The sequence below is a fragment of the Corvus kubaryi genome, unplaced genomic scaffold (assembly GCF_017639235.1).
Source record: "Corvus kubaryi isolate FWS band 111438036 unplaced genomic scaffold, C.kubaryi_AGA036_p1.0 split1-131, whole genome shotgun sequence".
Classification (NCBI taxonomy): Eukaryota; Metazoa; Chordata; class Aves; order Passeriformes; family Corvidae; genus Corvus; species Corvus kubaryi.
This window is the reverse complement of record NW_024582073.1, coordinates 23,000,966-23,018,432: the sequence shown is the minus strand read 5'-3', so window position 1 is coordinate 23,018,432 and position 17,467 is coordinate 23,000,966. Positions and strand designations below refer to the sequence as shown.

At 36.9% G+C, this 17,467-nt stretch overlaps 1 protein-coding gene across 3 annotated transcripts in view; it reads left to right on the top strand.

The window, feature by feature from the left end:
• The window catches only part of HTT (huntingtin), a 75,925-nt gene that overhangs the window by 31,196 nt on the left and 27,262 nt on the right, over nucleotides 1-17,467 (top strand). For all 3 annotated transcript variants that reach the window (XM_042053881.1, XM_042053880.1, XM_042053879.1), the window contains 18 exons: nucleotides 20-140; nucleotides 385-461; nucleotides 2,648-2,799; nucleotides 3,202-3,404; nucleotides 4,233-4,359; nucleotides 5,031-5,158; nucleotides 5,830-5,940; nucleotides 6,505-6,582; nucleotides 7,046-7,269; nucleotides 7,785-7,863; nucleotides 7,991-8,152; nucleotides 9,069-9,124; nucleotides 9,903-10,051; nucleotides 10,717-10,853; nucleotides 12,846-12,962; nucleotides 14,394-14,516; nucleotides 15,045-15,283; nucleotides 16,605-16,747. In XM_042053881.1, coding sequence (XP_041909815.1) covers nucleotides 20-140; nucleotides 385-461; nucleotides 2,648-2,799; nucleotides 3,202-3,404; nucleotides 4,233-4,359; nucleotides 5,031-5,158; nucleotides 5,830-5,940; nucleotides 6,505-6,582; nucleotides 7,046-7,269; nucleotides 7,785-7,863; nucleotides 7,991-8,152; nucleotides 9,069-9,124; nucleotides 9,903-10,051; nucleotides 10,717-10,853; nucleotides 12,846-12,962; nucleotides 14,394-14,516; nucleotides 15,045-15,283; nucleotides 16,605-16,747 — 2,426 coding nt within the window. The remainder of the gene's footprint in view (nucleotides 1-19; nucleotides 141-384; nucleotides 462-2,647; nucleotides 2,800-3,201; nucleotides 3,405-4,232; nucleotides 4,360-5,030; nucleotides 5,159-5,829; nucleotides 5,941-6,504; nucleotides 6,583-7,045; nucleotides 7,270-7,784; nucleotides 7,864-7,990; nucleotides 8,153-9,068; nucleotides 9,125-9,902; nucleotides 10,052-10,716; nucleotides 10,854-12,845; nucleotides 12,963-14,393; nucleotides 14,517-15,044; nucleotides 15,284-16,604; nucleotides 16,748-17,467) is intronic.

The following is a 17,467-nucleotide window of genomic DNA, read 5'->3' as shown; positions in this document are numbered from 1 at the left end:
ATAAATGTTTTTATTTCAGAACATACAGAGGTTACAATATGCTGCAAAGTCCAACAGATATCACTATGGAAAACAACCTTTCAATGGTTATTGCAGCAATTTCCCATGCATTGACAATATCCACTACAAGAGCACTTACGGTGAGTTTTCTTGTATGTGAGTTTTTGTACATATGAGTTTCTTTGAGTTTCCTTGCTGTGGTGGCAGACTTCTTTTTTTGCATGCTTGCTTTTTTTTTTTTATAGTTTCCTGGCTATATTTGTATCTGCAGCTTTTGTTCTGTGATAATGGCAGTATAATAGATTTAATTCTAACTCCTAAGGTGCCATGTTGCTAACTCTTCATGTGGTGACACTAATTCAGTTCTTGGTGTTTACTTTTCAGTTTGGCTGCTGTGAAGCTTTGTGTCTTCTCTCCACAACATTTCCAGTCTGCACCTGGAGTGTGGGATGGCACTGTGGGTATGTTCCCTCTTTTGTTAATCAAGCTTCTGAAACTCAGATTTGTGAAACAGAAGTGGACTTACTTAGGCATTGGAAGTCCTGGTTTAGGTATATGCTGTTAAGCTTATTTCAGCAGTTCTTTAAGAACTTTATACAGAATACAGCACATTATAACTTCATGTTGTCTGGCTATTAAGGGCCAGCACTTTGTCATCCCTGGGACCACAGTGTCTGTCACAGGGATTGGTTGCAACTGATCTAATAGAAAGATAGTCATCATCTATGAAATATGATATAGGAGAAAATTTTCCATGCTCTTGAAAGAATGTTTATCTTTGGGATATTGTATTTTGTAGTATCTCTTTAAAATATGAACATTATCATTTTCACCTTGATTTCATGTTTATGTTGAAAAATGGTGAGTCAAGGAAGCTGGTTCATCTTGGCTTCTATAATAAATTTAAATTGTTCTCATTTGGCACACTGAGTGGGAACAGCAAATGGGGTATCTGTAATACTTAAGTGTTAATGTGGGTAATACATGATATTGCTTACATTTTGAAGAGTTTCTTCAGAATGAAAATGTACATGTGGCAGCCTAAAAGCTTTGATTTTGCCTCTGATTATTACTGCTGTGTCATGTGTGCTGTGAAAGTAGCTACTGGAAATGCGCACATGTGGAGCTGTTTGGTTTTTAAATAGGTTTAACATAATTTGTGTTGATTTTCTTTGTTGCTGTCATTGTCTCTCTTATTCTATTCAACTGCAAAATTTTATCTTACTTTAAAAAACAAAACCCAACCCCAAAAAAACCCAGCTGTCCCTCAGCTGCTTTTCTTGTCAACAGGCCTTTGCTTCCCTTGCTGGCCGTAAGTGTGGTGTGCTCTGTATATGTAAAAGGTGTCTTGAACAATAGGTCCAGTGTTAAAAAATGAAGTAATTCAGGATGTGAGCAGTGCTTAGCTGGAAAATAAAATCAGTATATCTTTCTTCCCTTTTACCCAGCCTAAAAATACTTTTTTAAAAGATATATCTAATATTTTTGAGTGATCCAATGACATAGCCCTTTGCTCTTTCCTCTGATTCCTTCTTTACAAATTTTTGGCCAATGTTTATACAAGTTTGGATTGTAATCTTATTTTTGTGGAATGATACAGACATTTGTCATTCTGGATAATAAGAATATAATAACATGGATAGTAACATGAGAATTTTGTCAGAATTCCTTCCTATCTTAAGTATTGTTTTTCTTATGATTAAGAAGTTATTGGAACTGCTGCATTCCAACCCTGTACTTAATCCAGCATGGGTTAAGTCATGGATTTCTAACCGTATGTGAAGTAAATAACAGTTGCCTCTGAAAATACTTCAAAAAAACTAAAGGAAGGCTCTGTAAATTACCTTTGGATCTTTATCAAAATAAGAGCTATACTTAGTGTAAATCTGATTTTCTGAAATTCCTGTAGTTGTGTTAGACCAGAGTGACTATATTAGAAGATTTTAATTATTTTAAATTAAACATTTTGAAAGATTCCCAGATTCCCTTAATTTAGAGGTTGCGTAAAGTCTTTTCCTGAAAGAAGCTGAAGTATTTAGGTCTTTCAGCTTTGATGTGTGTAATTCACAGAGTATTCTGCCCGACATCTTCTGGTGATCTCTGCCTGCTCTTTCTTAAACTTGACTTCTGTGGGAAAATGTGGTCTTATAATTATTATCAAGGAAAATACAGAATGCAGCAGAAAATTACCATCTTGGATAGTGTTCACTCAAAAAATATAGAGGATTTGATGGAATGCAGTTGTTTGATTAATTCCTTGTCACTTTAAAGCAATATCTTGTTACATTGGAATACTGTAGCTAATGTCTCCCATCCCTACCTTGCATATACACAAAACTTAACTGAAGATAGTTCAAGACTGTAGTGTTTAGCAAATAAATACAGCATTCCTTAGTTTGTCAGTAGATGTCACTATAGCCTTGATATTGGCTATTAAAAAAGAAGGTAATGGCTCTTAAAGAAACCAGAGTATTGTGAGGTCTCTGCTGCAAATGGGTTTTCAAAGTTGTATTTGAGTGCTAAATGTGTATTTCTGTAGCACAGATTTCATTTTATTAGCCATCTATTTGACTGTTGGTTTTCTCAAGACTTTTAATTTGCCAAAAAGGGGGGAAAAAGTCATGACATTCCAAAATTAAACTTCCAGTGTTTCCCAGCCAAGTTCTTCAGATGAAGCTCAGAAGGGCTGCACCATTGGTATGGCTGGCTTGGTCTTGTCTCTCCTTTCATCAGCATGGTTCCCACTGGACCTCTCAGCACATCAGGATGCTTTGATTTTGACTGGAAACTTGCTTGCAGGTAAGGCTGGATAAGAGAAGTAGGATTGCCCTAGTATTTTTACCATTAGCATTAGAAGGCCTGTATCTCACTCTCTTCTGATTGTATGCCGTGAAAAACTTGCAGGATTAAGCAGAAGAAATAAAGAGGGAAATTGCACCCGGGAGGTTTGAAGAGACACTGCCTCTTTGTTGCTAACTTGCAGATTTCCTCCTGTTGCCAAAGGCCACTTGCAGTATGCTTAGTACAAGCTGGGTACAAAGAACTCAGATTTTGTTGGTTTTGTTTTAGACTGTGCAGCTACTCCTGGCTTTGAAATTCTGATTGAATTTCTGTTCATACAGAGACAGTATAACCATATATGCCTCTAAAATTTTTTGGTGCTTAATTCCAAGTTCTGTCTTCTATTTCCTGAAATTGCAGCAAGTGCTCCCAAGTGCTTAAAGAATCCCTGGAGTGCTGAAGAAGATTCGAACCAAGGTGCTGCTAAGCAGGAGGAACCCTGGCCAGCTCTGGCAGATCGAGCGCTTGTCACTTTAGTAGAACAGCTCTTTTCTCATCTGCTGAAGGTCATTAATATTTGTGCACATGTAATGGATGATGTTGCTCCTGGTCCAGCAGTAAAGGTATATATTAAAAATAAATAAATAAAATTATGTGACTTAAATACTGTTGTGCTATAGACTTCTTCATGTTTTAGACTTGATACAGGTAAGTATCTAATTCCTTGATAATATGACTCCACTCTGTGTAGTAAAGCAAGTACCATACAAAAAAGCATATTTTTCTTCCACATAACAGATCTTTCTTTAGTTTTGCAGTGTTTAAAATATTACCCTAAATTTTGAGTCTTTTGTTCCTGCTGACTTTAGTTGAAACATTAATTCAGTTAGGAGTATATAGAGTAAGTGGAGTATTGGATTGCATACTCTGGGAAATGTGTTGACTTTTGGGTTGGTTGGCTGGTTGTAATGCACTGAGCTCCTTTTGGGGCTAAAAATAACTCTTTTATCTTCTGAATATCCTGTAAAATATTTTGACTTCTGAAACAGCTTATATGAGGTACTTCCAGGTTTGGGGGTTTTTGAGGCATATATATTTAGAGACTGATTTAGAAACTCTTAAGACAATAATATTAAGATCAGTAATTTCTTCATATTTTAAAAATGTGTGAATATAATTTTGGCACTCCTTTATCTGGAATCAAAAGAAACTCTACTCATTGAACTCTGATTTCGTCTCATTGGCCTGTGCTGAAGTTGAAAATAAAGCAGGGAATATATTAAACTATTTCCTTTTCACACAGGAAATTCATGTCCTGAACCTGAAACATTTTAATTTAACTGACAGTCAAATAAAGGGGAGTTTAAACAAAAGAAGTATATGCTTGTATTGTGTAGAAGAAGAAAAACTACTTGTGCTTACAAAACTAATAAAGCTTCTTTTAATTCTAGGCAGCATTACCTTCTCTCACAAACCCACCTTCTCTTAGTCCGATTCGGAGGAAGGGGAAAGAGAGGGAGTCTGTGGAACAGGCATCTGTGCCAATGAGCCCTAAAAAGAGTGGTGAAGCAAGTCCAGGTAGGCACATCACTCCTGTTAACCCTTCTGCCTACCAGCCCCCCACACCGTGTTGTTGCAGCAGAGAGAGAAGAAATAAAACTGAGTAACCTTCCTGGAGTTTCAGTTCAAGAGGCTGGCAGAGTACTGCATTGGTGGAAGGCAGCTGTGGGTGGAGGCCTTTTTACTGTTATGGTTTTTATGAAAATTAACTGTACTTTTCAGAACCAAAGCATTGCTGAATCCTTTTCCTCACTTTTTCTGAATCTATTCAGCTATTGACTAAAGTAATTCTTACACGTATGTTACTTAAAAGAAATTTGGAAGTTGCTTTACAGCTTTTGGCAGGAGTGGCTTACATTGCTTTTGGAAATGACATTCTGAGTCTTGAAACCTTTTCTTTTCTTTTCTTAGTAATTAATGAAGGAAACACGTGTTAATTCTGTTTTGTAAGTTGTACGTGCACTTCAGTACTAAGCCTTCTGGGTTAGTTTCTCTCACCACAGCAGGCTGGACTGTTGGAATGCTGTTCATTTTCCAGTTGTGCACAGTGTGTTTCAGCAGTTTGGAATATGCATGTGGATTGAAAAAATCATGCTCTTTAATAATGCAGATGTGGTAAATTATGTTATGTATATGTCATGAGCAACCTAGAAAAGGCATATGGTGCTAATCTATGGTATTCTTTTAAGCTTCTAGGCAAGCTGATGCTGCAGGGCCTGTTCCAACAAGTAAATCATCTTCAGTAGGAAGCTTTTATCATCTTCCATCATACCTCAAGTTGTATGATGTCTTGAAAGCAACCCATGCTAATTATAAGGTACTGCATGATATTGTTTGATTGAATTGCAATGGGGTTGGATAATCACTTTGTTTTTTTAAACAGGCTCTGCCTCTGTCAACTCATTTACCTATATAAACAGTTTATATTAAGAAAGATCACAACTGCCACCAATAAAAACAAAAACTGTCCAAACAAGAGCCCATGATAGGCATTGTCACCCTATTGCTTGTTTCTCTGCTGTCACTATTTCTGTTACCAAATGACTTTTTGCTGGCTTGGTAGTGCCAAATAGATTTCCATGTCTGTTCTCTCTGCACTTTATTCCAGGATGGGGAAGCTTTTTCCTCATTAGTTCAGGCGACAGAAGATGCATTCCTTAGAGAGTTGGTCATCTCTATGTACACTTCAAAGACTGTGTTCTTGTTACACCTACTGTGTTTATCAGAAATGCATTATCCAGCTTCATTACTTGTCAACATCCTAGGCCTTCCTCAAGCTAGAAGATCCCTTCCTTTTTCTTAGTCAAAATGGAGTCCTGCCTTTCCAGCAATGCATAAGGCAGTCTAAGCTGTCAGTGGTGTTGGCTGAAATACACTGAAATTTTATACAAGAGATCATTTTGTGTCAATACCCACTTCTTCCAGTAACTTGTATCTCCTTTTCAAGTAATTGTTAAGAAAATCTGTGGTTTTATTTTCTGGGAACAGGTTACTTTGGATCTCCAGAACACTAATGAGAAGTTCGGATGTTTCTTACGGTCTGCCTTAGATGTTCTCTCTCAAATCTTGGAACTTGCTACTCTTCAGGACATTGGAAAGGTATAAGATTTGTTTGTCTTTTCTTTTGTAGTTAACTTGTCCAATATCCATGGTCCTTACTGGAAGAAAGCACATACCACTGATTTCAAAATTGCTCCTCTTCAAAGGGGGAGTGCAGTCCTATAGGTGTTGTGCTTCCACAAAGTTGAGTAAAGTGCTAAAGCAGATTTTCCAGGTTAAATTGCTGCTGTTGAAAACCGGAATAATTTTTTACTTTTTAAATTTCACGTGGTGATTCTTTTTTCTAGCCAAATGGTTTACCTTCAGTCATTCCCTGTATTCATATGTTTAAATATGCAAAATGTCAGAAGATGTATTGCCCTCCTCCCTCTCCTGTGTCTTGATATTTTTTTCTCCTTAACTGTGGTGTTAGACATTGTAGTATTTTAAGATTAGGAGGAAAATACTGAATTTTTATTTCTTTATCTAATTCCATGATTTCCCTTAAGTTAGTGTAGTTATACTTAGTACAAAAACCTGTGCTACTGAGGAATTTTCACTGTTATCTTTTATATAAAATCCAGAAAAACGCAATTTAATGCACTTGTTTTTCTGATTTTTTAGTGTGTAGAAGAAATTTTGGGATATCTAAAATCATGTTTCAACAGAGAACCAACAATGGCAACAGTGTGTGTACAGCAGGTAAGGAGGTATTTTTGTATGTGTTACTTGAAAGTTAATCCTGATGTCCTTTGGCTGTCAATTGGATACTAAGACTGGCCATGCTTTTAAGGGAAGTGGTATGAGAAAACCTTGCCCACATGGAGCAAAAAGAGTATATTTTCTTCCATTTTCATGACTTCTGTAACTTCATCCTATCTGAATAATATAGTTTTTTCTTTACCTGCTTCCAATTCACAGAACTATTTTAGCTAATGTTCAGAAAACAAGCTTGTTTCCTACCTTACTGAAAGTGTTCTTTAGCCAGTTAACTGCATCAGAAAAACCTGGAAAAGCAAAGAACTGCTTTACTGATGGATATGCAGACTTCCAGTTAAATATTTAGGTTCAAACCATCAAAGGTTGTTTATGGTGAGAGGCAGGTCAGGGTTTTTTCCCCTGAAATTTTAACTTTTCTTCTTTTCCTTCCACTTTACTTCTCTAGCTGTTGAAAACGTTGTTTGGGACAAATCTGGCTTCTCAGTATGATGGCTTGTCTTCAAACCCCAGCAAAGCTCAAGGCAAAGCTCAGCGCTTGGGTTCCTCCAGTCTGAGGCCTGGCCTCTACCACTATTGCTTCATGGCACCGTACACACACTTCACACAGGCCCTTGCTGATGCCAGTCTGAGGAACATGGTTCAGGCTGAGCAGGAGCACGATGCTTCAGGGTAACTTTCTTCACTTATAATGTTAACTTGAACTAGAGTTTCTTGTTTGTGTTTTTCATAAATGTGAGTATCATTGGGGTGCTGTGTAACTTGAAACGATAGACTTAAGCAGAGTAGCTTGTCTTGGTGAGGACATCCTGAATGCAGTTATCACTAATGTGCTTTCCAAAGCAAGGTTAAGTCATTAAAATGGATATCATTGGAGTTTTTAAAAAACATCATAGTTTTAAATGCTTGTATTCAAAAGTATATCATTAATTTCTAAATACAGCAAATGGTCAATATGTTAAAGGAAAGCCAAAAGGATAACTAAGCAAAGACTAGAAAATCTTTCTCTGATCAAAGTGTTTCATAGGCTGTCTCTCTGCTCTTTGGATTTACTAAGATTCTTGAAGCAGTCAAGTAGATTACGAGAAATTTGCCTTGGGAAAGTAAAATGCATTTAAGGGCAGGATGTATGTTATTTTTTTGTTTTTTAATGTGTGTGGGGTTTTTTTGTATTTTTTTTGTAACAGATGGTTTGATGTGCTGCAGAAAGTTTCTACACAGCTGAAAACTAGTATTTCCAGTGCAGCAAAACATCGTGCTGATAAGGTATCTGTATTCTCCTGAAAGAGCTGTACCTTAGATTTAAAACATTTTTCCTCCTTTTAAAACTAATTTGGCTTTGAATCAGAAACCTGTTCAGATGTTAGATTACTTTAAAATCTCTCTATTACAGAATGCTATTCACAATCACATTCGTTTATTTGAACCCCTTGTCATAAAAGCATTGAAACAATACACAACAACAACGTCAGTACAGCTGCAGAGACAAGTTCTAGACTTGCTTGCTCAACTGGTTCAGCTGCGAGTTAACTACTGTCTTCTGGATTCAGATCAGGTTGGTACCTCGCCACATTTGCAAATTGTCATACAGGGATCTCACCAGTGGGCTCAATGAACACTTGCAGCAAAAATACTTCCAGTGGTCCATTTGTTGTACAATAAGTGAAGACAAAGGCTTAAAGGAGGGTGAGATTTCCACCTCCCCCCACCCGCCCAGCCACAAATAGCTTCAGACTTCTGGGGTTTTTTGCATGTAAATGTAAATTTCTGAGTTCTGTAACAACAATTTAAGAACTGCTCACAAGATTGACTTCAGGAATAAAAAGATGTGGACAATACAGACAGTTTTATTAAATAAAACTTCATTTACAAATGGAAATACCTTCTCCCATACTGAGAGTATGGACTTTCTTATGACTGATAATGAGCATCATGGTTGACAGCTATTGTTTGATGTTAATGGCAGTGAGGGGAGCTAGTGGCAAACACTGTAGTCTGTGTAGTTGTCCATACAAGCAGTGAATCGGTAACATAAAATTGTAAGTGGTTTACTTAGAAGTGTTTTATTTACTACAGTGTTTTCAGGTCTATAAACTAGTGTGGCTTGCAATACTTAACTTTTCTGTACGTTCATACAGAGATAATTCTTTTAAATACATAAGTACTTTGGATTTTATCTCGTTTAGATTTTTGGCTGATTCTTAACTACTTGACTGTAATACCTCAAATATTCCATGAGTGAAAGATTAAGTTAGACTTAAAAATACATGGACTATAGGTAAAACTTGGCATAAGTTCATGCAAGCTGTAATAAGCTGTAACATCAACAGGATTCTCTGTCTTTTGTAACTGCAGAAGGAACATTTCATAACATAGTGCAAATGATTTTCAGTGCCTGTCTATAACTGTCAAAATGATTTCAAATGGGAATTAATGTCTCTGTTCTGATGCACACTTTATTCTCTCTTTAGGTGTTTATTGGATTTGTGCTAAAGCAATTTGAATACATTGAAGTAGGACAGTTCAGGTATGAAATTAGCAAAGATCCTTTCAACAGTGAGGGTTTGCAACTGTCTTGTTCTGAAACAAGTAATGATTAGATCTGCTGGTTATTTCTGCCTTATGAGAAAGGGAGAGTTCCCTTCTGGGAAATGTGCTTGTTTATTCTCTGGCTCCAGTGGTTAACCCTTTCAGATGCTTTAGGTTCCATGTGACTGAAGAAGTCAGGAAGTAACATGGGAAATAATAATAATCTGAAACTGTGTTTCTCCATTTTGGTATTGTAAACCCATTCCTTTGGGATCTCCTGCCAAAGCTATGCTTTCAGAAATCAGCATTTCATTCCTAGATTCGATTGCTTAAGGGAGAGCTATTTCTTCCTATTGTGGATTCAGAGTGAATCCATCTGTCTTCTGGTCACCTGGTACACATTGTGTAGGACCTAATTGATGATAAGCAAGCCATTGAAACTTTCATTGTCAGTTATTTCTGTTTTTTCTCACACTTGAGTTTTAATGAAGAGAGAAGTTGTTCTTTTGCTCTGTGGATCTTGTACAGAAATAATCTAATATGCATTAGACAGTATATTATAATATTAGTAAGTGTGATGGTCAAAGCTTGAAAGAAATCCCTGTGAAAAAAACCCTTAGTACAAAACAGGGCACAAAAATTTTGGCAATATTATATGAAACCAGAACAACACATTCTTCAAAAAAACCCTGACTGTAAAAAGATGAAAGATGAGTTTTACTGAACAAAGTTGTGCAATTCAAACTTGACACTTTAATTTTTTGTTTTGTTTTCAGGGAATCTGAAGCAATTATTCCTAATATCTTCTTTTTCCTGGTGTTGCTATCTTATGAGCGGTATCATTCCAAACAGATAATTGGAATTCCAAAGATCATTCAGCTGTGTGATGGTATCATGGCCAGTGGGAGGAAAGCTGTTACACATGGTAATTCTAAAACAAAAATTTATTAAAAATTAATTATTTAAAAAAGAAAGAAAAAAGGCATCAACGCTTATTAGTAATAGTTGAACAATGAAACCGCTGTTGACTTCTAAACTATAGAAAACTGTTACTGTACTGAGTGTTCCAGAAGACACCAGCTTTTAAATTTTTAAGACATGAAATACTTCTCACTTAATTCCTTCACAAAGTTTATTATATCATACTAACACTCCAGCCCCACATTTTCCATTGTTCATAATTACAACAAAGCTTTTATTTGAAACTTTATTCAGTAATAAGTTCACAACTTAGCAGTATGTTCAAGGCTTTGATTTTAATTTTTGGTCCACTTCCCTTCTACTTTTAGCCTTTAAGTAGAAGCATCTTTATCATGCTTTCCAGTGATTCTGCTGAGAATTACTTTATAAACATATCTTTTTTAGCTCTGTGAGAACGGGCGAATGTGTCCATAATTTAAAATTTCTACAAGAAGTAAAATAATAGCCATCATTATGCACAATAAATATGGGGTTTGTGGGTTTTTAGCTATGCGTAAAACCTTTAATGAACTAGAGCCCAGTTTACTTTTAGTCACTGAACTGTTAGTTCAAGAAATCACTACTCAGGAGTGATTCTAAACATGGTAAAACAAATACATCTCATTTCAGCAATACCGGCTCTGCAACCCATTGTTCATGATCTCTTTGTGTTAAGAGGAACAAATAAAGCTGATGCTGGAAAAGAGCTGGAAACCCAGAAGGAGGTTGTAGTATCAATGCTGCTGAGACTTATCCAGTACCATCAGGTAGGAGAGGAGGATGAAGGGTCCCTCTTTGTGGTCTGTGAAAGGGTAACATTGCTGTGACTGCTAAAAGTGCTTCAGACAATATTGATGGTTTTCTATACAAAACTGGAGTAGCTGGACTCTGTGGTATCTTTCCTTATAGAGAGAGTATGCAAAGATTTTTAAGGCTATGGGAAAGGTTCTACGCTACAAATCAGTATTTCAAGTCAAGTAACATATCTGTAGAATTGCGTAGTCAAGCCTAGAAAACAAAGCACTAAAAAACTCCAGTTAGGATCATGATCTTGGCTGTATTGCAGACAGAATAAACAGAAGGTTGGTGGAAGAGAAGAAACTTAAAAGAATGGGAGTAAAATGGAAAAGGAGACAAGTTTAAAATTAGGAAAGATGCTGCACAGAGATGATTTAGGTATTGCTGTACAATAACATTATCTTGAATAACACTTACTTGAACAAAGTAATGACACTGGTAATTAGGTATTTGTTATGACTTACTACTTTGACCCAGACCTCACGAGTCTGGAAAACATGTTTCTGCTTTGTAGGAGTATAACAATGACTTTCTTCAATACACTATGTTTTAAAGAAAAACATAAAAGTAATTTTAAGAGATGTGACATGATCAACATGGGATCTTACTGCTTATTGAGGTGCTTAACAAACCTAATGTGCCTTTCTTTCATAATGTGAAAATGCAGTTCTAGTGTATGCTAATGTAAGCACTGTATTTTCTGAAAAAAGTCAGCACATCTTGTCAAAATAATTTGTTAGAACTGCGTGTTCAGATTGGGGTAATTTTGTGTATCCACATTTTCTTTTGAATTTGTAGTTTTATAATCATAAAATGACTAATATAACTATATGAAATGACACTCTGTAGACACATGATGTGAAATAGTGAATAACTTTGTGTTACATAAGGTACTGCAATTGCTGGCAGATCCCCTTCTGACACACTTAACCTATTAAAGACCACCCATGCACTGCTCTTCCCACACCATCCCATTTGTAAGTCTTATTCTGCACTGTTCTTCTGGTGCAATACGTATGACCCAACCCTGGGCTGTTCTGTTGTTCCCTGGCTGTGGCTGGGATGGTCTGCAGTGGTTTCCCTGGGCATTTGAGAGGTTCAGAGAGCTGCAGCCCTCAACTTCTCTCTGTTACAAGTGCAGCTGCCACCCATGGAGCTCCAGAGTTAAGTCATTCAGCCTGGAATTGCTCCTATCTCCTCTCTCATGATAAAACCTTTTGGGAAGAAAGTCACCTGGGAACCTCCCTCTCTCTAATCTGAACTACCTGAATTTGCTTTACAAGTGCTCTATCTTGTTTTCTGAAATAGATTCTTCTGTCCCCCTTGCCAGTCCATATATTAACATTCTTGCTTGCTGTGTCTCTTCTCTGCCAGTCCTTCATAATGTGGTCTCTATAACCCATAACACATTCAGCTACCAGAAGTGCTCCTTGCTTGGTGTGCTCCATTATGTTGTCTCTTAAAACTTTTATATGAAAGTGACATATCTCGGGTGAATGAGCCCCATAAATATGTCTATTTTGTTTCCTTGACCAAATCTAAACTTTATTGGACCTAGAGTCAAGACAGAGTATACAAATGGAAAATTACTCTCTTTCTTCCTCCCCTTTTTATTGAAAATGTGATGTGGTATTTAGATTGATGATTCTTTTTCCAGTTGTTTGAGTAGTCTTTTGACAAATACCATTTAAAAAGTACAAAGCAAACTTTTTTTTTTCCTAATTTATGAAAGCAACTGGAAAATTCTTTAAAAACCACTGCCAAAAACCTTGTAACTAAGAACAGGCTTCTAACCTGAAAATGGCGTTTTTAAAAATTATGTGAGATTTCTCACGTAAATTTTTTTAGTCTTTTGTCTATTTCGTAGGTGCTTGAAATGAAGGTTTTTCCAAATATGGTATTACTTGAATGTTTTCTGTTAGTATGGGTGTTTACTTACATTCTCTTTGACTTTTCCTCAGGTGCTAGAAATGTTCATCTTGGTATTGCAACAGTGTCATAAAGAAAATGAAGACAAATGGAAGAGGTTGTCCCGGCAAATAGCTGACATCATTCTCCCAATGCTTGCAAAACAACAGGTGGTTATATGATGGTTTTAAATCTATAAGCACCTATAATAATTGCTGTAATGTATGTATCAATAACGCCTTTGCATATTTGATTTTTATTTTTGCTTTTATGAAGACAAATTTTCTTGAAATTGTGGTTGCCATATCCGGAAAAAACAATTACTGCAAGGTAAACTTTAAGTCTTTGAAGTCATGAAGTTCATATTTAAATGCATGAAGTATATGCAGTATCATCAAGACTGTCTCCAGAGGAAGCTCATTCTGTTTCTCTTAGATACATGATTATATCAGAACACTTATTAAATGGTGTGAAGATTGTCCCATATTTATAAAATGTCAAAATTATTTTTTCATGGCTGCAATGGGTCTAATTGCAGACCAGCTTACGAAAAGCCCCATCCAACCTGGCCTTGAACAATTCCGGGGTGGGACAGCCATACCTTCTCTGGGTAGCCTGTTCCAGTGCCCCACCATGCTCCCAGTAAAGAATTTCTTCCTAATATAATTCCATCCTCTTTCAGTGTAAAGCCATTTATGCTGAAGCCCCTTGTCCTATCACTACCTGCCTGTGCAAAAAAGTCCCTCTCCAGCTCTCTTGTAGCCCCTTTAGGTACTGGAAGGTTCTGTAGGGTCTCCCTGGAGCTTCTGTTCTCCAGGCTGAACAACCCCAGCTCTCCCAGCCTCCATAGCAGAGGTGCTCCAGCCCCAGATATTCTTTGCTCCATGATGGCAGTTCCTCAATCCCATGAGGATATCTCATGGTTGGGGAGAGTGGGCAGGATCAGACAACAGTTTTAGAGCAGAGCTAAAATGCTGGCAAAGTGAAATTGCTGTTGTTTTGTGTGACTGCACTGATCATCTTCCAAATTACTGAAGCAGGATAGGGTCATCTAGATTTTTAGTCCAGTCCCTTGCTTTTTGGAGTTGATTGTTTTATAATTTATCTAAAAAACTGTTTAGGTAAGCTATCCTGCCTCTGTTGTTCTAATACCACTGTAGCTGTTCACTTTTCTGATAATTAGATTTCTTTCCTCCTAGTTACCTGCTTAAGTTTAGTCGTGACCAGCATTGCTCTCTATAAATAAACCTGGTAGGATGTGCAGGGAGGAGAGAAGTCTTTAAATTTTATGACAAGTCAGTCTTCTGGTCTCATTCTCTGAATAAGGCCTATTTCTCCAAATGAAATATATGTCACGTGCACATTGGATTTCATATGACACATTTTTGTCCATGTTATCAAAACTCATGTCTAGGAAGGCCTGCAGTGAAACTTCAATTGATCTTTCATAGCTTTTGGTTGCTCTGAATTTTGTACTGTAAAGAACACTTTTATTTACACATAGGTTGCTATAGAAATGTTTATAACATGGAATGTTAATTTTGTGTTGAATTTATCTTTAGTGGGTAATTACAAATTAGTTTTGTGTTTTTCTTTCACAGATGCATATAGACTCTCATGATGCTCTGGGAGTATTGAACACTTTGTTTGAAATTTTGGCTCCTTCATCCCTTCGCCCTGTGGACATGCTTTTAAGGAGTATGTTTGTTACTCCTAAAACAATGGTAAGCTGTTGTTTTCAAAGGAGGGAGAATCTGGTATCTCTCCATGCAAAACAAAAGAAAATGTGTTTCTCTTTAATAATTTGCTAATTGGTGTTTAAATACCTGCAGCAGAGTTTGGGAACAAATTGGCTAGAACTAATGTGATTTACCAACTGGGAGCACTTGATACATGAATGTTCTGCTTATGAATTACTTCCCTTCTTTTGTATTTTGAGGATCAGGAATGTAAAGGAAGATACTATCATAATAAAATAGAATGCAGTTTAATCGGTAAATCACATTTTTCTTATACAAGAATTAGTGCTGTTTCTATAGCTCAGAGGTTAACAGTGAATATGAGCTTGACAGTTACCACAGGAATAGCATTTTGTAAGATCTGAACTCAAAATTTATTTCTGGTTTGCTCCATTCTCATAAGGGTCTGATTTTTTTACATGTTAATGAAAATGTTAATTTTTAATACATTTCTGTGTTGGGTCATTTAACTTCAAAAGTATTCAATCTTCTGTATTTCTGTGTTTGTGTTAGGCATCAGTGAGCACTGTCCAGCTCTGGATTTCTGGAATTTTAGCTATCCTTAGAGTTCTGATTTCACAGTCAACAGAAGACATCGTTCTATCCCGTATACAGGAGCTTTCCTTCTCACCATATTTGATTTCATGTCAAGCAATCAACAGACTGAGATGTGGAGAAAATAACGTGTCCACACCAGAGGATCGCACTGAGGTCAAACAGGTGAAATACCCACCTGAGGAGACATTTTCCAGGTACATTGTGTTTTGAATAACTTGGGGAAGGGTAGAGAGTTCTGAGAAATCACACATACATTGGGCAGTGTTTAACATGTATAAAACTTCCGTCTGATGGGAATCTAGTCTGTTAATTAGTTGATATGGGACAAGTGTTGGAGGAAGAATTATTGAGATGGACAGAGATGGAGAAGTTGAGTGGATTTTAGTAGGACTTTGGACTGTCCTGGTATGTCTTACCAAGCCAAGTGAAGGACCTAATGGAGCTGTTAAAATGGGTGAATCCTGGACTTAATGAATTCGGGTCCAGGAACTTCACTGCTTTCCTTCTTTTCTGTGTAGGGACTAAATGATGAAACATCCCTTTAAGTGGAAGCCCAGGTTCTGTATTAGAAAGTTGGCAGCAGTGGGAAACAAATCTATTGAGTTAGTCCTGCTCTTCTTTTCCTATTTTGAAGGCCCAGCTTTGTCTAGTTAGCTTCCCATGTTGATGTCCTTGGAGAGTGAAAAACTTCTGGCAAAAGAAGCATGGAGAGATGGCAGTAGTATTATGTTGACATAATGTTTGTTATTAAAGCATTATGTTTTAATTTGGTGGGAAGCATTTGAAATAGGTGTTTGTTTAAGAAAATAAGAACTTTTTATTCAAGTAGGGAACTTCAGATAGGAATAGAATGCTGTTTCATATCATTCAGCTCACTGTGAGGGTGATGGGTAGACAGACGAGGGTCTTCTGGACACCCATACCGTGACTTTATGTCCAGCAGCAGTGATGTAAGTTACAGAGTAATGGTTATGGCCAGGAGCAAGGGTGCCTTTCCTCAAGTGCCCTCTTCTGGTGGTGCTTTTGACACCACACATTGTCCCAGCTGGAGGTTTGATAAAGAAGCTGTGTAGCAGAGTGTGGATAGATGAGGCTGTAAACAGGTGAATTACTGTGACTTGCTGAATTACCCCTGCTCAGCTGAGCTGTGGTGACTGTCTCTGTTTTTAGCTCAATTTAACTCAATTGCTTTTAACAAATCACTATAAAGACACCACAGCATTCTGAATATTTGCTTTGTAAGTGAGTTGGGACAGTGTATGAATGCTATTGTGGCTGTAGCCAATGAGTAGATAATCTAGATTTAATATGTAATTATTGAAGTGCTTGTGATCATATAGCATCCTATTTGTTTTAGGTTAACCTATTCTGTAGCATTTCATTTAGTATGTTATTTAGGATGAATGGACAAGAACTTCATGTTTCATTTTTCAAACCGAAGTTTCATAGGCTAACCTCATCTTACTCTGAAAGATTGATAGTTTTCCTATTGATTGTATATGTGTTTCTTTCAAGATTCTTACTACAACTGGTTGGCATTCTATTGGAAGATATTGTTACCAAGCAATTAAAAGTGGACATGAATGAGCAGCAACATACTTTTTACTGCCAGGAGCTGGGCACACTGCTTATGTGCTTAATACATATCTTCAAATCAGGTAATACTTGAAACGTTGCCCATTTTATAGCATGCAGTGGCAGAGTGGTTTTTAAGTTCCAAGACAACTCATAAATGCATTGAACAACTGAGAAGGAATATGTAAGTGCTGAAGATGTTATGTCTTACTCCATATAAAGAACTTACCAAACATAGTGCCCATGCATGCAGGGCACATTTTGCACATTTCTTCTGTCTTTGTGAAACAAAATGTAATCAGTGACTCTTCATCTCTCCTTTTAACTGTCTAAAATTTTTCAGTCCAAAAACCACAAAGCATTCCAAATTTGTGGGTATATTTCTCATGTTTTCTCTCAGTTTGGAGGTTGGTGGGTATGTCCAGGCTTTAAATACTGAGTTACAGATCACTAGTTCAGACTCATGACAAGGAAAGTTCCTGGGTTTTGTCATAATTAATAAAAATATATAAAACAAACAACCCCCCCCAACAAACCAAACAAAAAACGAACCACCCCATAAAATCAGGAAAGGTAGCAGGTTCCAGCTAGCTGGTCTTGAGCTGCTTTCTTCAGGTTTGGAAAATTTTGCTTTAGGTTTCTTGTGCTGAATACCCAATCTCTAGCCCTTTGGTAATTCCTTAGTCCTTAGCTTGATTCCTTAGTATTATTTTCTGAGTAGTGGTACTGTCTTCCCTTTCTTCAGTTCTTTCTTTACTGTGACTGCCCTTTTTGCCGTCTGATTTTCAGCTTGCAGCTGAAGT